General features: G+C 35.7%; 1 protein-coding gene across 4 annotated transcripts in view; it reads left to right on the forward strand.

Annotated features, from left to right (window-relative positions):
• UBA6 (ubiquitin like modifier activating enzyme 6) overlaps positions 1-26,214 on the forward strand; it is a 73,967-nt gene that overhangs the window by 15,025 nt on the left and 32,728 nt on the right. For all 4 annotated transcript variants that reach the window (XM_023232137.2, XM_023232141.1, XM_023232140.3 and 1 more), the window contains exons 5-13: positions 51-145; positions 689-800; positions 4,838-4,918; positions 8,089-8,211; positions 10,019-10,142; positions 13,836-13,939; positions 15,162-15,224; positions 15,885-15,961; positions 16,853-16,919. In XM_023232137.2, coding sequence (XP_023087905.1) covers positions 51-145; positions 689-800; positions 4,838-4,918; positions 8,089-8,211; positions 10,019-10,142; positions 13,836-13,939; positions 15,162-15,224; positions 15,885-15,961; positions 16,853-16,919 — 846 coding nt within the window. The remainder of the gene's footprint in view (positions 1-50; positions 146-688; positions 801-4,837; positions 4,919-8,088; positions 8,212-10,018; positions 10,143-13,835; positions 13,940-15,161; positions 15,225-15,884; positions 15,962-16,852; positions 16,920-26,214) is intronic.

The following is a 26,214-nucleotide window of genomic DNA, read 5'->3' on the forward strand; positions in this document are numbered from 1 at the left end:
GAATATCCTTGAACTCCTGACTTCAACCAATACTTTTTTCTTTTTTGGAGGCACTTACAATTCATGATACAGAAAAATGCCGAGCATGGGATCTAGGAACCAACTTCTTTCTCAGTGAAGATGATGTTGTTAATAAGCGAAACAGGTAAAGATATTTTGATGTATTATGAGGTTTTTTTTACTCATTTACTTAGAATATTTCCTTTATCTAGAACGCCAGTCATAGTTGTTTAATTGATCACCATAAATTCATACTACTATGGCTAAATAAATATTGGTATATACTTAATTTTTTGTATTTGTCAAATTTTTTATATATTTACATAGTATGTTATATAATATATATTATATATAAATACATATTTTATATATATTACACTGCTACCTAGAAATGTATTTCCTTGAATTTATTAAAGACAGATTTTAGTGTTGCTAAATTATTAAGAAAGTTAAGGAGCCTGGAGCTTAGAGATTGTGTGGTTTACTGTGGAATATGATAGTATATTATTTCAAGATTGTATAGTTATCTGTAAAGACAGGTAAGTCTTGGTTTCTTTCTTCTGCCAGGTAAGTTTCCATTGAAATTTTGTAACATGTCAGGTTCCTCTAATGTCATTACAGTGTCTAGCTTGAAGAGATTTGAGTATATTGAATGAAAGGACAGTAAAAGTTTATTTTATTTTTTTAGGGCTGAAGCTGTACTTAAACATATTGCAGAACTAAATCCTTATGTTCATGTCACATCATCTTCTGTTTCTTTCAATGAGACCACAGATCTCTCCTTTTTAGACAAATACCAGGTTAGTACTCCATTTTGTATTAAATGTTATTGACAGATTCCAGGGCGAAATTGTTAAGTATTAATATGTTTAACTAATTTAACCTAGTGTATTGAGAAACAGAACAAAAAAATTTCAAGGTAGAAGGCATATCAGAATAAAACCTTTCTAATTCTCCATTTTAAGGAAGGGACCTAAGAACTACTGACAAAGTAGTTTTATCAGTTGACTTTTTTCTCTGTAATATCCATTAAAAACTACTCAAAACTTTGATTTATAGCAACATGCATTTATTTCTCTCCTATGTAACTGAATGTCAGTTGTGGTTTCTAGGCTGAACTCAGCCTGGATTAAACTCCAGAGTTTGGTTCTCCTCCATGTATCTCTCTTCTGGGACCAGGAGGCTACCTAGGTCATGTTCTCATGGTAGTAGAAGAAACAGAAGGTCAAGTCCAGACACACATGCACATTTCAAGCCTCTGTTTTTTTATGTCCATTAACATCCTGTCAGCCAAAGCAAGTCAACGTTATCAAGCCTAAAGTCAAGAAGCAGAAAAGTACTCTTCCTAAAGCCACGGGCAAGCAGTACAATTACAGGGGAGTAAAAATACTTGGATCGGTAGTTCAATCTATTATAGGTAACAATTCCTTAAATAACAACAACAAAATTCCCAGGACATTGTATATTGTAAAAGTGACTAGGTTGACCCTGATTTTTTTTTTTTTTTTTTCTGTGAGTAAATTATGCTGTTAGCCATTTAAAAATGAATATAGACTTCTATTCTGGACTAGATAACTTAAAATTCATCCTGGTGCAAAGCACCTAGAATTTCTAAACAGACTTTCTTTTAAATGACTATCTAAGCTCAAAATAATGTTAGGAAAATCTATTTATGTGTTTCTAAACAGACTTTCTAAACAGACTTTCTAGAATTTCTAAACAGACTTTCTTTTAAATGACTATCCAAGCTCAAAATAATGTTAGGAAAATGCTCAGAGGCCACAAATGAACAGTTAGCTAAATGACTAGTGAACTATTATCTGTAGTTACTCTTAGTGACAAGAGTTGTCTGTCACAGTAACCAAAGTTCTTGGGAATTGATGTTCACATAGAAACAGAAGATTCAGACCTAGAACTACATAAACTAGAGAAATGGAATTGAGACCTCCCCTTCTTCATAAAGCTGGAGCCTCAGAGAGCTATGCCCTCAGAGAAAGGGTAGACAAGAACAATCTTTACCAATCAGAACAAGAAGCTTGTCTGTTTTCTCTTGAGCTCTGGATGAAAAGTAAAGGTTTTCCTGGGGAATTCATAACCACAGGCCTGCTGTCACAGAGGTTTAGAGATTAAACTTTATAATCTTTTGTGATCTGGAAATTCCTAAACTGAGAACTTAATGTAAAAAGTAGTACTATAGGCTGGGCGCAGTGGCTCACACCTGTAATCCCAGCACTTTGGGAGGCCAAGGTGGGCGGATCACCTGAGGTCAGGAGTTTGAGACCAGCCGGACCAATAAGGAGAAACCCCGTCTCCACTAATAATACAAAATTTAGCCAGGTGTGGTGGTGAATGCCTGTAATACCGGCTACTTGGGAGGCTGAGGCAGGAGAATCGCTTGAACCCAGGAGGTAGAGGTTGCATTGAGCCAATATTGCGCCACTGCAGTCCAGCCTGGGCAACAAGAACAAAACTCCATCTCAAAAAAAATACGAAGAAAAGGTAGTACTATAATGGGCATGCCCTAATGTGCCAGACAAAAACAAAACTAAACAAATCTTGAGAAGTATACCCTCAACTAACTTACAGGGTATTGCAGTATATAAAGTCCCTTTGAGTTCACAGTACAAAATAACAAGATGGGAAAAAAGAGCAGCTCAGTATGAGCTAGAGTCAACAAACTATTAAACTTCAAATAATTTTTATTTATTTATTTTTCTTTCTTTCTTTTCTTTTTTCTTTTCTTTTCTCTTTTCCTTTCTTTCTTTTTCTTTTCTTTTTTCTTTTCCTTTATTTTCCTTTCCTCCCCTCCCCTCCACTCCCATCCCCTCCCCTCCCCTCCCGTCCCCTTCCCTCCCCTTCCCTCCCTTCTTTTCTTCTGGAGTCTTGCTCTGTCTCCCAGGCTAGAGTGCAGTGGCGTAGTCTGGGCTCACTGCAACCTCTGCCTCCTGGGTTCAAGCGATTCTCCTACTTCAGCCTCCTGAGTAGCTGGGATCACAGGCACGTGCCACCACGCCCTGCTAATTTTTGTATTTTTAGTAGAGATGGAGTTTCACCATGTAAGCCAGGCTGCTCTTGACCTCCTGACCTCAGGTGATCCTCCTGCCTTGGCCTCCCAAAGTGCTGGGATTACAGGTGTGAGCCACCATGCCCAGGCTAAACCTCCAAGAATTTAGGACAATAGAATTGTTTGAGAAAGATTATAAAATACAGATGTTCAAAACTACTAAATCTCAAAAGAAGTTATTAAATACATAATATTGAAAAAGACCAGGCAGATGTGATAAAGAACGAGGTATAACTTATGGAAATGAACATGAAGTCTTAAAAATTAAAATTCATTGGATAGATTAAACAGTAAATAGATAATAGCTGGAATAAACATTAGTGAATTGAAAGATAGACCTGAGGAAATTACCAAAACTATAGCACATAGAAATAAAGAAAATATCCTAGCACTTTGGAGGCCAAGGTGAACAGAAAACCTGAGGTCAGGAGTTTGAGAACAGCCTGGCCAGCATGGTGAAACCCTGTCTCTACTGAAAATACAAAAATTAGCTGGGCATGGTGGCGTATGCCTGTAATCCCAACTACTGGGGAGGCTGAGGCAGGAGAATTGCTTGAACCTAGAAGACAGAGGTGGTTTTGCAGTGAGACCAGATCCTACCGCTGCAATCCAGCCTGGGCAACAGAGTGAGACTGTGTCTCAAAAAAAAAAAAAAAAAGAAAAAAAAAACCAAAAAAGAAATAAGAGAAAATACTATGGACAAATTAAAATAAATGAGAGCTTGAAAGAAAAGATCCAATTTATGAGATTGGATTTCTAGATAGCAATAGATAGCAATAGAAAAGGGCAATATTCAAAGAAAGTATGGCTGAGAATTTTCTAACATTGATAAAACTCAAATCAGTTTCAGTATGTGTTGGGTCTAGTCTTTGATTTTTTTATTATTTGCAACCTAGCCTGTTACTGTTTCACAGATGCAGGAAATATGAGATTCCTGGGTCAGAGACTAAGAAGTTTATTACTCAGTGCATAATAAAAAACATGAGCATTATATTGCATTTTCTTCCTCGCCTCCTGTCCCCCAAGTCCCTCTATTTCAAGGCAGAGAGTTCAGTGAATGCCTGCACATGTAGTAGGTTGCTTTAGACAAGAATGCTGAGCTTGGGGAATTGGCTGTTTTAAAGCAAGCTAAGACGTCTCTTTGTCCCTGAGGAAGACCTTACCTCATCCCTTAAGTTTTTACACAGCAAATACAATTCTGAGAAATGACCTCAAGTAAAGAGTGGTAAGGACCTTGCATTCATGGCATACATTGTGAGACTGTATAGATGAAAGACCCATGGAGGAATGTCTCCCTACAGGAAGCAAACCATATTGCAAGCTAGATTTAAAAAAACTAAATCCATAGATGGACTTGTTCTAGTAGCCAACTAATGTGTCTCTTAAAAATGTTGTCAGGTTTTTAAGCTAGCATGAAAGTAATACTCTGGTAGCTAGGTTAGTATTTTTGTGATAGTAATACATGAAGCAAATCTAATCACTTACAGTCCATAAATACCACATAGAATATTAAGGTTTGCTTCTAATCGTAAAGCCTGTGATGGTTATCAAGTTTTATGTGTGCAGGTTTTCCCCTGTATATGTTATTTTTACTTTTGTTATCTGTACTTTGTGAAGGTATTAACCTTGGAATGGAATTCCATAGGATTGTAACTTTTCAGTGAGATTAGTGATATGTCTTTAGCACAGTGCAAACTGACATGCTTCTGATTATTGTATGTTACAAAAATAATTATGTATTTTCTAGTTTTTAATTTGTTGTTTTTTCAACAGTGTGTAGTATTGACTGAGATGAAACTTCCGTTGCAGAAGAAGATCAATGACTTTTGCCGTTCTCAGTGCCCTCCAATTAAGGTAATTGTATCATTTAGTAATGACATGTAGTTAACCACTTTCACTACTAGAATTTTTAACTTATTGATGGGTTGTATAAGAAACTTTTTACATAATAATCACAATAAGATTTTTTTCATTAATTTTGATATATTCATTTCCTGTTTTTAAAACTAGGATCTAAGTTTGGTTTATAGACAGATTGCCAAAACTAAGGAAGAATTAATGTTAGGAATGGAAAGGATGATAAACATTGAAATCATCATCTATTTTTTTTTTTTTTTTTCCGAGACAGAATCTCATTCTGTCGCCCAGGCTGGGGTGCAGTAACACGATCTTGGCTCACCCCAACCTCTGCCTCCCAGGTTTAAGCTGTTCTCTTGTCTCAGCCCCCCAAGTAGCTGGGATTCCATGTGCCCGCCACCATGCGCGGCTAATTTTTTGTATTTTTAGTAGAGACAGGATTTCACCATGTTGGCCAGGCTGGTCTCGAACTCCTGACCTCAGGTGAGCCACTGCGCCCAGCCTCTATTTTTAAATGTCGTTATGATGGTGATTTTCTAGAAGTCCAGTGGTTCATTCAATGAATATTCATTGACTATCTATGTACTGGAGATAGTTATAGCCACTAGAAATACATTAGTGAATAGAGACAAATTTTCTTACTCATGAAAATTACCTTCTGCTAGGGAAGATGTACAATAAACAAGAAAATAAATACATCGTGTGTTTTTAAATAGTTTCAAATCCTATGAAGAAAAGAATCTGAATAAAGAAAAATAGAGATCGCACCACTGCACTCCAGCCTGGGCGACACAGCGAGACTGTCTCAAAAAAAAAAACAAAAAGAAAAATAGAGAATGATATCTGCATGATGTAGGGAGAAGGGCCAGTTCTGGTTCTCTTAGATTAGAAGGTTAGAGAAGTCTTCACTAAGGAGATGACGTTTGAATAGAGCCCTGAATAGTGAGAAAGAACAGGCTATATAAAGATCTAGGGGAAAGCATTCAAAGCAGGGGAATCAGCAAATGTAAACATTTGCAAGTGTAAAAATTAGGTTTGTGGTTTTGAGGAACAATAAGAGGCAAGCAGGACCAAAACAGAGTGGTAAAGAGGAGAGGATAGTAGGAGTAAAATATACCAGAAGATTAGTTTGGGAGAAGTGGGTTGGGGCCATACGTTATAAGATCTTTGAAGACATTTGAGTTTTTAGGCCTGTGAGTTTTAATCTGTTTTATATTTTTAAAGGATCACTATGGCTTGCTGTATGGAGAGAAGACTATAATTGTATTTTTCAAAGTGTGGTCCAGGGACACTAAGAATCCCTCAGACCCTTTCAGTGGTTCTGCACAGTCAAACTTCTTAATTTCATATTACTAAGATGTTATTTGCCTTTTTCATTCTGATTATCTTAGCAGGCAGAGTGGAGTTTTCCAGAGTCTATATGATGTGTGGTGATATCCTTGCTCTGACAATGGAATGTGTATATTCTTGTGATTTAAATTTCTCTCAGTTTTAATTTCTAACACAGTAAATATTGATAGGTGTAACTCACATAAACAAAAGCTCTTTGGGTCCTCAATAATTTTTAAGAGTATGAAGAGGTCATGAAAGATAACCAAAAGAAATAGAACTGTTGGATTATAAGAGTAAAGTAGAGGCAGCTAGACTAGTTAGTAGTTACTGCAGTAGTTCAGCTGAGAGATGCTGGTATCTTAGACAGAAGACTTAGGAATAGAGATAGACAGAAGTCATTGAATTTGAAGTGTCTTTTGTTTAAGAAAAAGGGCGGGGTGGAATGGGGGCCTAACAGAACTTGTAGATAGATGAATGAGTTGTGAAGGAAAGAGTGAGTGATCAAGAATGACTCATAGATTTTTAAATCTCCAGCATAATTTAGGTGCACAGTGACATTGGGAAGAGGTTTAGATGGGAAAAATCACAGTTCTTCACTTGTAATTGAATTCATTACTAACCTCATCTCTTTTGTTTCGGGGATTGTTTCACTGGAAAAAGGAAAAAGCTACTTGTTTCTTTGAGTTAGTCACAAGTCAAAAATCATAATTTATGATGTAGGTGTGTTGAAAATTTTTGGATTGTGATATTTACATAGCATATTTATGCTCTGTAGAGCATTTGTGCTGTGGTTTACAATTTAAGCATGTGATTAAGACAGAATAGCCAGTGAACTTACAATAGGGCACAGAAATGTTACAAAATAACTATGCAAGTTATAAATTAAAATATTTGTTTACATAATTTATATATTCTTTAGCGTTAAACTTTAAAAAAAAGCTTCTAGGTTTCTGTCCAGTTTTATGTCTTGTAAAAAAAAATGCTATATGTACCCATTTTGATCAGTAAAGTCAATATATGATCAAGTGGGAGGTGGTCTTCTGTTATCCATATCACTACTTCATGTAATTGGGATTATAAATTATTTTAATATGTTCTTATACCATAATATCAATATACTTAATTATGTTAGAAAAACATTATTTTATGCAAGATTGGGTGCATTACAGAATAAGGATCTCTCTTTATTAGCAGTAGCTCTAAAAACAGCTTTAAGCCCAAAAATAATTTATTTACAAATTCTCAGAATGGAGACAATGCATGTGTTAGAAAAATTGCTTTTAATAAAACATTTATGATTTAAGAACTTAATGTTTTATATTTCATGGCTTTGATTTGTGATGTCAGTTTTTCAGCCTTTTTTTCTGTAGACTCTGCTCTCAGCTTTTAGCTCTATTCTATTTTCCATTAACTCTGCTGCTTTTGGTAAATGAGCACTTCATTCCTCTTTCCTAAAATAACAAGTAAGAATTCAGTGCTGGACTATTAAGCCAAAGTATCTATTTCTTTTATGTTGTGCCTGAATTTTGTGACAAGCACAAAATTTTAAAATCACAGAATTTTTGTTATTTAAAAGTCGTAGAATTTTTAAAGATGATATGCTGATATTCTAATTTTGTTGTACTGGACATCCATTTACTAAAAGTACTGAAAATCTTTGATTCCTAAACCAGTCTACATCAGTTTATCCTGTTTATAATTTACTTTGTATTCTATAGGTTCTACAGGGTATACTTAATTATAAATGAAATTGTCATGAAATGGGCTAGGATAGTAGAGTGTTTTTTTTTTTTCTTTATATAAATAAGCTTGAACTTGTTTTTGCCATTTTACAGTTTATCAGTGCAGATGTACATGGAATTTGGTCAAGGTTATTTTGTGATTTCGGTGATGAATTTGAAGTTTTAGATACAACAGGAGAAGAACCAAAAGAAATTTTCATCTCAAACATAACGCAAGTATGATTATATTAATGAACTTTTAAAATAAATTTTGTTAAAGTTGATGTGAATGCTATTTTCAAAAAGGCGGTGTCAGCAAAGTATTACAGTATGTAAAATTTGTTTTATAGTGTTTTAAGATAATGAGGGAATATGTAGCTAATTTCTTGACTTCATTATATTAAAACTAAATTAAATCTGGAATATTAATTGTTAAAAATATTCTGGATTTCCTCTAACAAATAATACTTGATAGGGCCAAGCACGGAGGCTCATGCCTATAATCCCAGCACTTTTGGAGGCTGACAGGGGTGGATCACTCTAGCTCAGGAGTTTGAGACCAACCTGGGCAACATGGTGAAACTCTGTGTCTACCAAAAATACAAAAATTAACCAGGCATGGTGGTGTGTGGTCCCAGGTACTCAGGAGGCTGAGATGGGAAGGATGACTTGAACCTGGGAGGTGGAAGTTGCAGTGAGCCAAGATCACACTACTGCACTGCAGCCTGGGTGACAGAGTGAGACCACATCTCAAAAATAAAGAAAGAAAAATAATAATAATACTTGATAGAGCAACATTTGCTTGTCATAAATTTTAATTTTAATTTTATTCTATGTTACCTCCTATGGGTCATGAATTGTGATTCAGTGTTTACTGAATTATTTATTGTGTTAGATAGTGGATGCACTAAGTATATTGTAAGTCACCTAGCCTAATACTCTAAAAAGGCACACTTAAATCATATTAGAGAAAAGCATTTCTAATTTATTATATTTCTAAAGCATTATTTAGAAGGTGTAGAAAGTTTTAATTAACCTTCAAATTCAAAAATCTGAATTTTCTAACCACACTCTTGATCATGCATAAGCTCAATTTTTTATTCCATAAAAGAACTGGAGAAATCATTATGATCCCCTTTTACTATTCTTTTACCCAAATAATTTACTTTATTTGTATTCTTTGTAATCAACTTACGTTGAAGTCCAAAAGAAGACAAAATAAGGGAATGATAATATACTTTAACATACTAGTATTTGTAATTCATATTTCTTGTTTTTATACTTTATTTTTAAACCCAGTGTAATCTCATGGTGATAGAGACCCAATACTGTCTCTCTCATGCCTTTTTAAGAAAAAATTATCGAAAAGTCATTCTGTATATCTTTCTGCTTACAGAGTGATTTATTATTCTACTTGAATTACTCTTTCAGGTGTATTACTACTTAACCTTTTACTTTCTCTAGTTGATTTTAGTTTGTTCCTGAGAAAAACACAGAGAATAAATTCCAAAATGTGGTGTGGATTCTTATTGCATTGGTGTTATCTTTTATTGAATACTATAGGAAATACAGCTGATAAGCTACACAATATTTCTTTAAAGCATTGAGCAAGCTGTAAACTAACAGATTCCCATCTTTAAAATTTCTATCCTCCTTCTTTACTATTCTTTGATCTTCAATGTCAGGCTTTTATCATTTATGCCCATGGTTTTTTCTCACATTTAAAACTATTAGATAACTTGGAATGTTTTTTACAAGTTACAAGAGTTTTTGAATCTATTAAATATTTGATCCTTTCCATGGAATCTTTGAACATCTCCTACCAAACATAGAAATTATATTTTCAGCATTCATTTAAAAAATAGTAATAATTTGATCATTATTTTGTGATAGCTTTTTAAAGGCTTGCTTTTCCTAACAGAAGAATAGCGTAGAATTTTGGTTTTGAGAATTTTATGATAACTTTGCCATTTTTGCTTAAGATTTCAATTTGTACACCAAGAATATGTGAACTTCTTTTTTAGTAGATCACTCTTATTTTTAGGCAAATCCTGGCATTGTTACTTGCCTTGAAAATCATCCTCACAAACTGGAGACAGGACAATTCCTAACATTTCGAGAAATTAATGGAATGACAGGTTTAAATGGATCTATACAACAAATAACGGGTAAGTCAATGTGTTTTCTTAATTCATTTATACTTATTCAGCAAATTTATAGTTCAGACACTTTACTTAGTATTGGGAACAGAACGTCAACTCAGAGAGACATGATCTAAAGCCCTTGGCCTCAAAATATTCAATCCAAGTGAAGACGTTGTTAAACACTGATGATATTAAGAGTATATACCCATTCTGGGGACACCAAACTTAGCAAGGAAACCTACCCAGTTTTGGGACAGCAGCAGTGGGACAGGGTGTCTTGATTAAAATGTGAAGGTTGCATTGGCTTAGGAAGATATTGAAAAAAGATTATTTATGCAGAGACTAACAGAAAAGGCTCAGATGCAAAACAGAACTAAAGGAACTACAAGAAATTAATACAGCAGGGCTAGCAGGGAGAATTGAACTCACAAGTCTTAATCTTAAGATATTTAGGAAGAAACTTGATCACATACTATAGGTGAGTGAAGATTTCTACATGGTCAGTCAACATATTCACTTAAGGAATGCAAGAAAGGGAGTAGGTTTTATAGATAAAGAGAATAGTTTAGCTTTGTAAAATGAGGTAGCAATGAAGTATTTAAAGGAAGATGTCTAGATGTTGGTTGGGATATATATTCTTGTTCAGTGGCTTGAATAAAAGGGATGAATGTCATGTCTGCAGGCAAGTTTGTAGGTTTGTTGGCAAGCAGTTGAAGGAGTCTGTTTTTTCATTGGACTAATGTGAAGTCATTGCCAAAAGGCGATGAAAAGTGCGAAAACCAGGAGGAAAGTAGACATTCTTGAAAATGGAAAGATGTCAGGCATCATATAGGGCCCATTTGAAGTTTAATATAATGAATTTATAGCAGAGTTAATCTGCGTAGTTTGTGTTTTTCCTTCAGCCATGTTGAAAAGAGTCAAAGACAGTACTGGACAACCCATAACTATATGGCATGCTTACACCTATTTAGAGAAAATTGATGCGGTTTTATCTTTGGGGCATTTGAAAATATAACTATGTATTTAATTTATAGACAGTAAATGGAATTACTTTTTTTTAATGATGGCAAAATATATCCTCAGGGAAAAATCAATTCTTATTACTAACTGTTTATAGATAAACAACTTTGAATCTATATTTAAGATATCTATATTTTTGATAACAAAGAATCTATATTTTAAGAATCTATATTTTTGATAACAAAACTATTTGATTTTTTTTGCCAGCTACATCTAATTATTTTAAATACAGGTTCAGATCATAGATATTAAAGAATATATCTGCTTTTATTAAAATTAATCATTTAGGATTATTATTTGTAATTTTAGCGTGCATGTTGTATAACAAAACTGTTTGATTTTGTTTCCTGATTACATCTAATTATTTTAAATACAGATTCAGATCATATATATTAATGTCTATTTTTATTCAAATTAATCATTTAGGTTTAACATTTGTAATTTTAGCATGCATGTTGTATAACAAAACTGTTTGATTTTGTTTCCTGATTACGTCTAAGTATTTTAAATTCAGGTTCAGATCATAGATATTAAAGAATGTCTATTTTTATTAAAATCAATCATTTAGGATTATTATTTGTAATTTTGGGGTCCATGTTGTGGTGAATTGTGGTGAAGGTTCAGATTATGAGGCTGCTTATATAAAGAGGAGCCACTGCATGTCAAGAAACAAAGAGAAAGAAAACTCACATTTTGTGCCAACAATTCTTTGGAGGGAGAGATGAATAAGTTTAGAGTGGCTGTTAGGAAGCTTTTTTTTCCCTTAACATTTATAAATTGCTACTTACTGATCTAAAGTAATATTCTGCTAGCATGAAAAGATGTTTGGTTTTTTTGTCTGTTGTTTTTTTTTTTTTTTTTTTTTTTTTTTTTTTGAGATAGCATCTTGCTCTGTTGCTCAGGCTGAAGTGCAGTGACATGATCGTGTCTCACTGCAGCCTCAGCCTCCTGGACCCAAGTGATTCTCCCACCTCAGCCTCCCAAGTAGCTGGGAACCACAGGCATGTGCCACCACACCTGGCTAACTTTTTTTATTTTTGTGGAGACAAGATCTCTCTATGTTGCTCAGGCTGGTCTCAAACCCCAGGGCTCAAGTCAACCTTTCCCCTTGGCTGCCCAAAGTGTTGTAATTACAGGCATGAAGATCAAAAAAACTTCATGACCAGCCAAAATACACTGTTAAATAGCTAAAATAATACAAACTTATTCTAGATATATATGTATGTGTATATGTTTAAATAGGGTTAAAAATGAATCCTACTTCAGACTTCCTTTCCTCTCCAGAGGTAACAGCAGCTAAGTTTGGTGTTCACTCTGCTGACCATTCTGTCTACTTTATACATTTATTATATATACACATATATAGTATATATTACATATTATATAGTATAGATGCCTGTATTATATAATATATTAAGTAAAGGGGAGGGCTTACTTGGTTTTTTTAACTTAATTTTTTGAATAAGCAAATGGTTCAGAAATGAGAAACGGTAAATGTTTACAATGAAAAGTGTTCTGCCCAAACTTGATTTCACCCTCACAGTTCTCATCCACTACCACAGGTAACTGTTAGTCTTAGTTTATTGTGTATTTGTTTGTTTGTTTGTTTGTTTTTAACACAGAAGGAAACACATTATACATAGTGCTGTCCTTTATCTTTTTATTAAATAAAATATATTTGTGATCTTTTCTCATTATTAATTGGAGAACCTCCTTTTTTTTTTTCCTTTAAATTTTCTTTTAAAGCTACCTAATATGTCATAACATAGATGAAAATGTTATTGGACCATGTTTTTTCTTTTTAAGAAATGAGGGTCTCACTTTGTTATCCAGGCTAGAGTACAGTGGCTATTCACAGGTACAGTTTAGCACACTACAGTCTCCTGGGTTCAAGTGATCCTGCTGCCTTGGCCTCCTGATTAGATGGGACTGCAGGCACATGCCACCATGCCCAGACAGAGCATAATATTTTCCTAGTTTGCCATTTATCTTTTGATGTTGCTTATGATGGGTTTTTGTCGTGAGATTTTCTTTTTTATGTTTTCATAATCAAATTTTAATTATTTTCTTTTATGGTTTTTATTTAGAGTGTTACTTAGGAAAGCCTTCCTTACTACATGGTTTTAAAGGAATTTTTCTCTCATGCTTTTGTCTAAGAAATTGTTAGCGTCTTTTTTGACACTTAAAACTTTTGTCCATTTGCAATAGGTGTTTTCCCAGATGTCTTTTTTCTCTATCAGATTTATTGAATAATCAGTCTTATCTTTTCCTTACTGATTGAGGTGCCACCTTGATTTTGTCCTTTGTGTACTTGAGACTGTTTCTGAATTCTCTAATCTTTTCCAGTTGTCTGTTTATTAACCAGTACCATATTATATTATTATGATAGGTAATTATTATGTTATTGCGGCTTTATGTTATATTTTAATATCTAATAATGAGTAGCCCTCATTACTCTTTTTCTATAAGTTTCCTTCGTTATTTTTAAGTCCTGGAGTTTCACATTGGAAAAAACACTCTGTCTAGGTCCCCACACTCCTCCCAGCTCTTCATTAAAAAACAAACAAACGATCAAAAAACCACTATGCTGGAATTTTTTAATTTTGTAAATTGGGAATAATTAAAATTTTATGACAATAAGAGTTGAAATTTAAATATCTGTTTCCCTGTATAACTTTTCAATTTTTTTTCTTCTAGTGATATCACCATTTTCTTTTAGTATTGGTGACACTACAGAACTGGAACCATATTTACATGGAGGCATAGCTGTCCAAGTTAAGACTCCTAAAACAGTTTTCTTTGTAAGTATTTTTTTTTTTCTGCTTAAAAAATATTTCTTTACAGAAAAAGAAAGGCAGAAGAGACAATGAAGTAACTACTCAGTTAACCAAACAGATTAAATGTGAAACAGAATTTTTTTTTTTTCGTTTATACCTGCTTTGAGGGAAATGGAATTAATCTGATGAAATAAATGAATAAAATGGATATTAACAAAAAATTTACACATCTTTTATAGCCAGATACCATATACATATAGTTGAGCTAAATGGGTATACCCGAAAGGAACTATACCTTTGTGAATTATCAAAGAGTTTATCATACTTATTACAACTTACTTTCTAAGACAAGAAATAAAACTAATGTATTTTCAAGATTTAGCAAGAGTTGTTTTACTTTATTATTATTTAATTTTCTAAAATGAAGATATTCAAATTATACTTATTAATCCTGGTTTTTAAAATTTAATTTAATTTTATTAATTTCAGAACACAGTATGTTTGTTGGAAATGTAAAATAATTTCTAAAAACAACTGGCATTGAAAGGAAAATGTAAATAGCTGATTATAGAGAATGTAGTGTCAGGGAACTAAGGGATCTTGTGCTACTAAAATCCTTGGGCTCCTTCTCAGGATAAGCTAACACATCTCTGTTTTTTCTTACAAGTTCTCGAGGTTTTAATGTAATTGCCTTTTCTTTTCCAGAACTATTAACAACTCCAGTCGTTTACAAGACTTTGTTCAACCCGAAGTTAGAATAAAAAATAAATAAATAATATATCTAGTCACATGTGCTCCTGCATATCTCCTTGTGCTTTGTCTCCAAGTTTTAATTGGATATGTCTCAATTTTAGATTGGTTGGATGTTTTGGGTTTTTTTTGTTTGTTTGTTTTGCCTTTGTGTTCTTCATACAGAATTTAATAAGTCTTGATAACCTGGTATTAGAAAAATATGGTAGCTTTTAGATTAAAATAATAAATTTTTTTAGGTATGCAAATGTTTTTACTAATTGTTCCCAAATTTACTGTGTGGAGCAGGTTGTTTTATTGCATTTAACTTTTTTTTTTAAGTATGGTCGTAAGAGTGGTAGCTAGTTTCTATTTCAGTTAAAACATATCAGCCCAACCCTACTTTTTTCAGACCCTTGGGAGAGTTCCCTAGTTTTTAGTGCACTGATATATAACAGTATATTTTGTCCAATAATCACATACTCTGAAGTAATGATTTTTTTTTTCCCCATATCAGGAACCACTGGAGAGGCAGATAAAACATCCAAAGTGCCTTATTGTGGATTTTAGCAAACCTGAGGTAAATAAACACAGGTTTGAGAGAGGCGGCAGAATCAGAGATGAGAATTAGCAAGTGATTATAAAGTTAAAATGGAATGACCATGTAGATATCTTACTGTTGGGCCTTATAATGTGAGTATAATAAAGGTTATACTCACATATCGAAAGTTGACTTCCGAGGATTAAAAATGGGAATTTGTATCATAGAAAAAATGTTAAAGTAAAAGGAAAAAGTTTCACTTTTATAATGATTTGCCAACTTTGATAATTAAAAGACGATTTCAATAACTTGTAGAAATGATCTTATTAAAAGATTTTCTGAATCGTACCATTTTTATATAATGCATATTTCTTACCAAAAAAGCCTTGAGTATGTATTCTATTTTTTTTTAATGGATGTAATTTTATAGCAGGAAATATGATAAGGAAGGAACTAAAAGGTTCCAAATTTGTAAATTTTAATAAGGAAAGGGGATTAAATCATTTACCTTCATGACCTTGAGGTTAAGTCATTTAACTTCTAACCTTCAGGTTTCTTATTTGTTAAATAGAGTTAAAAATAGTATTAAGCTAATGTGTTTATTGTGATGGTTAAATAGTGTTTTAAAAGCATTTAGCCCAGTGCCTGGGACATACAAGCACTCAGTAAATGTTGGCCAATTTTTAATGTTCTTAATAGGCACCTTTAGAGATTCACTCAGCTATGCTTGCCTTGGACCAGTTTCAGGAGAAATACAGTCGCAAGCCAAATGTTGGGTAATGTTTTAAGTTTAAAAATAAGTATTTGCCTTTTTATAAAAGTAGTAGTTCAGAAATTATAATTTAAAAAGTAACTATGCCCTTTGTAATTACAATACCAATAGATATGCCAAGCTGTGTAAAGATTTATTATGACCTTCTAGTCCTTTTCCTGGTGGGAGTGGAGAAATTGGTTTTAAAAGTGGAATCATACTAAATGTGAATTTTCCCACTTTGAAGCCTTTAAAAATTAAAGCTTTTTAAAACAAAAAAAAAAAATTCGGAGAATTACTGAATTATTGATCCATAGTAATTTGTTTTTTAACTTTATACCCTGTTAAGTCAGAGTACTGTTGCAGAAGGTTTTCACTTTTTATATTTTGGATTAAATCTTGGGGTTGGGTGTGGTGGCCCACACCTATGATCCCAGGACTTTGGGAGGCTGAGGCGGGTGGATCACTTGAGGCCAGGAGTTCGAGAACAGCCTGGCCAACATGGCGAAACCCTGTCTCTGCTAAAAATACAGAAATTACCAGGCATGGTGGTGCATGCCGTTAATCCCAGCTCCTTGGGAGGCTGAGGCACGAGAATCGCTTGAACCAGGAGGCAGAGGGTGCAGTGAGCCAAGATTGCACCAATGCACTCCAGCCTGGGTGACAGAGTGAGAGACTGTCTCAAAAAAAAAAGAAAAAGAAAAAAGACTAAGCTTATTTATATACTGATATAAGTGTGATTTTGAAGTAATGTATTTATAAGCCAATCATCTTTAAATCAGCAAAACATTTTGTGCTACCTGTTGGCAAAATCCCACATTCTTTTATATATTTCCCAAATTTTAATTTTGAGTATGTCCTACTGTTTATGGCAGTTGAGAAAACTAAAGTTAGGGTTTTCTGTTTTGAGTTGTAGATGCCAACAAGATTCAGAAGAACTGTTGAAACTAGCAACATCTATAAGTGAAACCTTGGAAGAGAAGGTGACTATTGAAATTTATGGCTGTTCGAATATCTGTTTGTTAATACATAAGTGTTCTATATATTAGTATTCTCTTATCCTTCACATCCAGCTTTGCTACTCTGTGGCATTAGACAACTTTATTTCACTTTGTTCTGTTTTAATTTATAAATCTATAAAATAGAGTTAACCTACCTTCATAGGGTTATTGTGAACATTAAATGATTTAATTTTGTAAAGTACTTAGAAATGTCATGTGACATATAGTAATTACTATTTGCTGCTGCTATTTTTTACTATTATTCTTTATTATTCTGTTATGATTTACTTGGTTAACCCACTTAAACTTGTATATGTTAGCTTTCTTCTAAGTCACCTGTTTTATACATTATACATTCACATCTCTTTATCACATTTTGCACATCAGATTTAGATTTAAACATGTCACCTAGAAAATGATTTTTTTGTGTGTGTTATGATGCCAGTGCCTGCTTGTCAACAGTTTTATTTAAGCAGCTATAAACATGGTGGTGTTTGTGCAATTATTTGAAGATTCTATTATTTTTGTTCTTATTTTATAAAAATGAGAGGGAAGTATATTAGTCCATTCTCATACTGCTATGAAGAAATCCTGAGATGGGTTATTTATAAAGGAAAGAAGTTTAATTGACTCACAGTTCCTCATGGCTGGGGAGGCCTCAGGAAACTTACAATCATGGCAGGAGACAAAGGAGAAGCAGGCACCTCTTCACAGGGTCGCAGGACAGAGTGAGTACAAGCAGGGGAACTGCCAGGTTCTTATAAAACCATCAGCTTTCATGAGACTCACTCACTATCACTCACTGATTACCTCCACGTGGTCCTGCCCTTGACATGTGGGGATTATGGGGATAACAATTCAAGATGAGATTTTGGATGGAGACACAGCCAAAATGTATCATTTCATCCCTGGTCCCTCCTGCATCTCATGTACTCACATTTCAAAACACAATCATGCCTTTCCAACAGTCCCCAAAAGTGTTAGCCCATTCCAGCATTAATCCAGAAGTCCAAGTCCAAAGTCCTATCTGAGCAAGTCAAGTCCCTTCCACTTATGAACCTGTAAAATCAGAAGCAAGTTAGTTACTTCCTAGATGCAGTGAGGGTACAGACATTAGATAAATGCTCCCATTCCAAATGGGAGAAATTGGGCAAAACAAAGGGGCTACAGGCCCCATGCACTGTAAAATCCAGTAGGGCAGTCATTAATCCTTAAGGTTCCAAAATGATCTTTGACTCCATGTCTCACATCCAGGTCACACTGATGCAAGAGGTGGGTTCCCATGGTCTTGGGCATCTTCACCCTGTGGCTATACAAGGTACAGCCCGCACTTCCAACTGCTTTCATGAGTTGGCATTGAGTGTTGGAGCTTTTCCAGATTCATGGTCCAAGCTTTCGTTGGATCTACCATTCCGGGATCTGGAGGACTGTGGCACTCTTCTCACAGCTCTACTAGGCAGTGCCAATGGGGACTCTCTGTGGGGCCTCCAACCCCACATTTTCCTTCTGCACTGCCTTAGCAAGAGATTCTCCATGAGGGCTCCACCCCCACAGTAAACTGCTGCCTGGACATCCAGGTGTTTTCATAACATCCTCTGAAATCTAGGCAGAGGTTCCCAAACCTCGATTCTTGACTTCTATGCACCCGCAGGCCCAACGCCATGTGTAAGCCACCAAGGCTTAGGGCTTGTAACCTCTGAAGCAACAGCCTGAGCTGTACATTGGCCCCTTTTAGCCATGAATGGGACATAGGGCACCATGTCCTGAGACTGCACAAAGCAGCAGGGCCCTGGGCCCACCCCATAAAACCATTTTTTTCCTATTAGGCCTCCAGACCTGTGATGGGAGCAGCTATCTTGAAGACCTCTGACATGCCTGGAGACATTTTCCCATTGTCTTGGCGATTAACATTTGCCTGCTTGTTATTTATGGAAATTTCTGCAGCTGACTTGAATTTCTCCTCAGAAAATGGATTTTTCTTTTCTTTTGTATCATCAGGCTGCATTTTTTCCAAACTTCAATGCTCTGCTTCTCTTTTAAACATAAGTTCCAATTCCAAACCATCTTTTTGTGAATGCATAAAACTTAATGCTTTTAAGAGCACCTCAGTCACACCTTGAATGCTTTACTACTTAGACATTTCTCTGCCAGATACCCTAAATCATCTCTCTCAAGTTCAACGTTCTACAGATCTCTAGGGCAGGGGCAAAATGCCGCCAGTCTCTTTACTAAAGCATAATAAGAGTCACCTTTATTCTAGTTCCCAACAGGATCCTTGTCTCCATCTGAGACCACCTCAGCCTTGACTTCATTGTCCATATCACTATCAAAACTGATAGTGGTCAAAACTGATAAGTTCTAGACTTTCCCACATCTTCCTGTCGTCTACTGAGCCCTCCAAACTATTTCAACCTCTGCCTGTTCCAGTTCCAAAGTCACTTCCACACTTTTGGGTATCTTTTTCGCAGCACCCCACTCTCTGCCGTACCAATTTACTATATTAGTCTCTTCTCACACTGCTATAAGGAAATACCCAAAACTGGGTAATTTATATAGGAAAGAGGTAATTGACTCACAGTTCCATATGACTGGGGAAGCCTCAGGAAACTTTACCATCATGGCAGAAGGCACAGGAGAAGCAGGCAGCTTCTTCACAGGGTGGGAGGACAGAGTGAGTGCAAGCAGAGGAACTGCCAGACGCTTATAAAACTGTCAGATCTCGTGAAACTCACTATCATCAGAATAGCATGGAAGAACCACCCCCACTGTCCAGTAACCTCTGCCTGGTCCCACGTTGACATGTGGTGATTATGGGGATTACAATTCAAGATGAGATTTTGGGTGGGGGCACAGCCAAACCATCTCAGGAAGTGAGAATCCTAACATCAGTGGTAAAAGCTTTAACATCATATGTTCTATAATTACACAAAGAAAGAAATAATAAATGTACTGAAAACAGTGACTGACTAGCCATAGTGAAAGACCTTGTGTTGCATATATAGTGCTTTGAGAAAATAAAATGTATGAAAAGCTAGAAATAGATTGTAGAAGTCTGTGATTAAACAGAAGGATGTGATTAGGAATTTATCAAGTTTATTGATGTGAAATTTACATAAAGTAAATTTTTCACTCTTTTTAGGTGTGTAGTTATAAAAAATTTTGTACACTATCAATTCAGATGTATGCAGTTAAGTCAAAGTGTACAGTAATGGGTCTACCACCACAATGAAAATATAAAACATTCCGTAATGCAAAAAAGTTCCCTCATGCCTCTTTATAATTACCTCCCCAGCCCATAACCAAACCTTAGCATCCACTATAGATTTTTTCTTTTCCAGAATGTCATATAAATGGAGTCGTATAGTATGTGTAGCCTTTTGAATCTGGTTTCTATCACTAATTATAATTAACTTGAGAGTTTTATCCATTTTGTTGCATGTTCATTTCATTTTTGTTTTTTCTTTTAAGTTTAGGGGTACATGTGCAAGTTTGTTATATAGGTAAATTTGCATCATGGGGGTTTGTCATACATATTATTTCATCACCCAGGTATTAAGCCTAGTACCTGTTAGTTATTTTCCCCGCTCTTCCCACCCTCCAGTAGGCCCCAGTGTGTGTTGTTCCCCTCTGTGTATCCATGTGTTCTCATCATTTAGCTCCCACTTGTAAGTGAGAACACGTGGTATTTGTTTTTTTTGTTTCATTGTGTACTACAGTTTGTTTTTACATCGCTTGATGGAAAATATGGGCTGTTTCCGGTCTGAGCAATTATGAATACAGTTATTACAACTACTTGCATATAGATTTTGATGTGGACATATGTCTTTGCTTCTCTTATATAACTACCCTAAAGTGTGTTAGAGAGTCTTATGATAGGTGTATGTTTATTTTATTTATTTTCTTTTATACTTTAAGTTCTAGGGTATATGTGCACAACGTGCAGGTTTCTTACATAGGTATACATGTGCCATGTTGGTTTGCTGCACCCATCAACTTGTCGTTTACATTAGGTATTTCTCTTAATGCTTTCCCTCCCCCAGCCGCCATCCCCTGTGATGTTCCCTGCCCTGTGTCCATGTGTTCTGATTGTTCAGTTCCCACCTATGAGTGAGAACATGCGGTGTTTGTTTTTCTGTTCTTGTGATAGTTTGCTAAGAATGATGGTTTCCAGCTGCATCCATGTGCCTACAAAAGATACGAACTCATCCTTTTTATGGCTGCATAGTATTCCATGGTGTATATGTGCCACATTTTCTTAATCCAGTCTGTCACTGATGGAGATTTGGGTTGATTCCAAGTCTTTGCTATTGTGAATAGTGCTGCAATAAACATACGTGTGCATGTGTCTTTATGGCAGCATGATTTATAATCCTTTGGGTATATACCCAGTAATGGGATGGCTGGGTCATATGGTATTTCTATTTCTACATCCTTGAGGAATCGCCATACTGTTTTCCACAGTGGTTGAACCAGTTCACAATCCCACCAACAGTGTAAAAGTGTTCCTATTTCTCCACATCCTCTCCAGCACCTGTTGTTTCCTGACTTTTTAATGATTGCTATTCTAACTGGTGTGAGATGGTATCTCATTGTGGTTTTGATTTGCGTTTCTCTGATGACTAGTGATGATGAGCATTTTTGCATGTGTCTGGGGGCTGAATAAATATCTTCTTTTGAGAAGTATCTATTCATATCCTTTGCCCACTTTTTGATGGGGTTGTTTGTTTTTTTTGTTTGTTTTGTTTTGTAAATTTGTTTTAAGTTCTTTGTAGATTCTGGATATTAGCCCTTTGTCAGATGGATGGATTGCAAATATTTTCTCCCATTCTGTAGGTTGCTGTTTACTCTGATGATAGTTTCCTTTGCTGTGCAGAAGCTCTTTAGTTTAATTAGGTCCCATTTGTCTGTTTTGGCTTTTGTTGCCATTGCTTTTGGTATTTTAGTCATGAAGTCTTTGCCCGTGCCTATGTTCTGAATGGTTATTGCCTAGGTTTTCTTCTAGAGTTTTTATGGTTTTAGATCTTACATTTAATTTTTTAATTCATCTTGAGTTAATTTTTGTATAAGGTGTAAGGAAGGCATCCAGTTTCAGCTTTCTACATATGGCTATCCAGTTTTCCCAGCACCATTTATTAAACAGGGAGTCCTTTCCCCATTGCTTGTTTTTGTCAGGTTTGTCAAAGATCAGATCAGTGGAGATGTGTGGTGTTTTTTCTGAGGCCTCTGTTCTGTTCCGTTGGTCTGTATGTCTGTTTTGGTACCAGTACCATGCTGTTTTGGTTACTGTAGCCTTGAAGTATAATTTGAGGTCAGGTAGCGTGATGCTTCCAGCTTTGTTCTTTTTGCTTAGGATTGTCTTGGCAATGTGGAGTCTTTTTTGATTCCACATGAACTTTAAAGTAGTTTTTTCCAATTCTGTGAAGAAAGTCCTTGGTAGCTTGATGGGGATGGCATTGAATCTATAAATTACCTTCTTGGGCAGTATGGGCATTTTAACGACATTGATTCTTCCTTTCCATGAGCATGGAATGTTCTTCCATTTGTTTGTGTCCTCTTTCATTTCCTTGAGTAGTGGTTTGTACTACTTCTTGAAGAGGTTCTTCACATTCCTTGTAAGTTGAATTCCTAGGTACTTTATTCTCTTTGTAGCAATTGTGAATGAAAGTTCACTCACAATTTGGCTATCTCTTTGTCTATAATTGGTGTGTAGGAATGCTTGTGATTTTTGCACGTTGATTTTGTATACTGAGACTTTGGCTGAAGTTGCTTATCAGCTTAAGGAGATTTTGGGCTGAGAAGATGGGGTTTTCTAAATATACAATCAGGTCATCTGCAAACACAGACCATTTGACTTCCTCTTTTCCTAATTGAATACTCTTTATTTCTTTCTCTTGCCTGATTGCTCTGGGCAGAACTTTCAACACTATGTTGAATAGGAGTGGTGAGAGAGGGCATCCTTGTCTTGTACCAGTTTTCCAAGGGAATGCATCCAGTTTTTGCCCATTCAGTATGATACTGGCTGTGGGTTTGTCATAAATAGCTCTTACTATTTTGAGATAACATTCTATCAATACCTAAGTCACTGGGAGTTTTTAGCATGAAAGGCTGTTGAATTTTGTTGAAGGCCTTTTCTGTACCTATTGAGACAATCATGTGGTTTTTGTCATTGGTTCTGTTTATGTGATGGATTACATTTATTGATTTGTGTATGTTGAATCAGCCTTGCATCCCAGGGATGAAGCCAACTTGATCATGTTCGATAAGCTTTTTGATGTGCTGCTGGATTCGGTTTGCCAATATTTTATTGAGGATTTTTACATCGATGTTCATCAGGGATATTGGTCTAAAATTCTCTTTTTTTGTTGTTGTGTTTCTGCCTGACTTTGGTATCAGAATGATGCTGGCCTCATAACATGAGTTAGGGAAGATTCCCTTTTTTTCTGTTGATTGGAATAGTTTCAGAAGGAAAGGTACCAGCTCCTCCATGTAACTTTGGTAGAATTTAGCTGTGAATCCGTCTGGTCGTGGACTCTTTTTGGTTGGTAGGCTATTAATTATTGCCCCAATTTCAGAACCTGTTACTGTTCTCTTCAGAGATTCAACTTTTTGCTGGTTTAGTCTTGGGAAGGTGTATGTGTCCAGGAATTTATCCATTTCTTCTAGATTTTCTAGTTTATTTGCATAGAAGGGCTTAATAGTATTCTCTGGTGGTAGTTTGTATTTCTGTGGAATCGGTGGTGATATCCCCTTTATCGTTTTTTTTATTGCATCTGTCTCATTCTTCTCTCTTTTCTTCTTTATTAGTCTTACTAGTGGTCTATCAATTTTGTTGATCTTTTCCAAAAACCAGCTCCTAGATTCATGGATTTTTTGAAGGGTTTTTTGTGTTTCTAGCTCCCTCAGTTCTGCTCTGATCTTAATTATTTATTGCCTTCTGCTAGCTTTTGAATGTGTTTGCTATTGCTTCTCTAGTTCCTTCAATTGTGATGTTAGGGTGTCAATTTTAGATCTTTCCTCCTTTCTCTTGTCGGCATTTACTGCTATAAATTTCCTCTACACATGCTTCCCAGAGATTCTGGTATGTTGTGTCTTTGTTCTCATTAGTTTCAAAGAACATCTTTATTTCTGCCTTCATTTCGTTATTTACGCAGTAGTCGTTGAGGAGCAGGTTGTTCAGTTTCCACGTAGTTGTGTGGTTTTGAGTTTATTAATCCTGAGTTCTAATTTGATTGCACTGTGGTCTGAGAGACAGTTCATTGTGATTTCTGTTCTTTTACATTTGCTGAGGAGTGTTTTACTTCCAATTATGTGGTCAGTTTTAGAATAAGTGCAATGTAGTGCTGAGGATAATGTATACTCTGTTGATTTGGGGTGGAGAGTTCTGTAGATGTCTATTAGGTCCTCTTGGTGCAGAGCTGAGTTCAAGTCCTGGATATCCTTGTTAACCTTCTGTCTCGTTGATCTGTCTAATATTGATAGTGGGGTGTTAAAGTCTCCCATTATTATTGTGTGGGAGACTAAGTCTCTTTGTAGGTCTCTAAGGACTACAAAGGAACAGTAAATATTGCTGCCTGATCCTTCCTCTGGAAGCTTTGTCCCAGAGGGGCACCAACTTGTATGAGGTGTCTTGTCCGCCCCTACTGGAAAGTGTCTCCCAGTCAGGCTACATGGGGGTCAGGGACCCTCTTGAGGAGGCAGTCTGTCCGTTCTCAGAGCTTGAACGCCATGCTGGGAGAACCAGTGCTGTCTTCAGTGCCGTCAGACAGGGACATTTAAGTCTGCAGAATTTGTCTGCTGCCTTTTGTTTAGCTAAGCCCTGCCCACAGAGGTTGAGTCTATAGAGGCAGTAGGTCTTGCTGAGCTGGGGTGGGTGGAGCCCAGTTCAAACTTCCCAGCTGCTTTGTTTACCTACTCAAGCCTCAGCAATGGCGAACACCTGTTCCCTCGCCAGGCAGCAGCCTCGCAGGTGGATCTCAGACAGCTCCGCTAGCAGTGAGCAAGGCTCCATGGGAATAGGATCTGCCAAGCCAGGCACAGGAAAGAATCTCCTGGTCTGCTGGTTGCTAAGATTGTGGGAAAAGCAGAGTATTTGGGCGGAAGTGTACCATTTTTCCAAGTACAGTCTGTGATGGCTTCCCTTGGCTAGGAAAGGGAAATCCCCTGACCGCTTGTGCTTCCCAGGTGAGGTGACATACCACTGTGCTTCAACTCTCCCTCCGTGGGCTGCACCCTCTACTCCAATCAGTTCCAGTGGGATGACCCAGGTACCTCATGTTGGAAATGCTGAAATCACCCGTCTTCCACGTCAATCTTGCTGGGAGCTGCAAACTGGAGCTGTTCCTATTTGGCCATCTTGGAGGACCAAGACCATGTTTAATTTCATAAGAAACAGCCAAACTGTTTTGCAAAGTAGCTGTACCATTTTGCATTCTCACCAGAAGTGTATGAGAATTTCAGTTGTGCTGCAGCTTCCTTATACTCTGTGTTGTCTGTTTATATGATTTTAAACATTTTTATGTGTGTGTGGTAGTATATCATTTTGGTTTTCATTTTCATATCACTGGCCATGAATTTGAGTGTCTTTTAATATGATTATTTGCCATTCATATATCTTCTTTAATAAACTGTCTTTTAAAATCTCTGCCTGTTTTTAAAATAGTTTTTAATTATTGGTTGACAGAGTTTTTATGTCCTTATATATTTGGATATGAGTTCTTTATCAGATACATGTTTTACAATAGTCTCTGAAATTCAATTTTTCAAACCACAAAAAGAATACTTTTTTGTGGTTCATGCTTTTTTATCTTAAGAGCTTTTTTAACACAGGGTCAAAACGCTGTTTTCTTGTAGACAGTTTATATTTTTGTAATTTTATAACTTCATTTTTGCATCTGTTGCAAAGTATTGATAAAGATGTGATCATACAAAGTAGAGATCAGTGTGCATGACTTTACACTAATTTTGTACACTCTTTTGTAGTTTTGTGGGTTTGTCTTTATATACTGCATAAAGTATAGATGAAAGTTAATTTTTTTGTATATGAATGTCCAGTTTTTCTAGCCCGTTTGTGGAAAAGGCTATTCTTGATTGAAATGTCTTGGCATCTTTGTCAACAGTTTTTTTGCCATATATGTATAGGTCTATTTCTGTACACTACTGTCTTCACATTGTTTCTGTCCTTTTGCCAGCTCCATCTTGTCTTGCTTATTGTGGTTTTTATATTAAGTCTTGAAATCAGGTTTAGTCTATTTCTGAAAAAGGGCTGAGAATTACGGTA

Source organism: Piliocolobus tephrosceles, chromosome 3 (genome assembly GCF_002776525.5).
Source record: "Piliocolobus tephrosceles isolate RC106 chromosome 3, ASM277652v3, whole genome shotgun sequence".
Taxonomy (NCBI): domain Eukaryota; kingdom Metazoa; phylum Chordata; class Mammalia; order Primates; family Cercopithecidae; genus Piliocolobus; species Piliocolobus tephrosceles.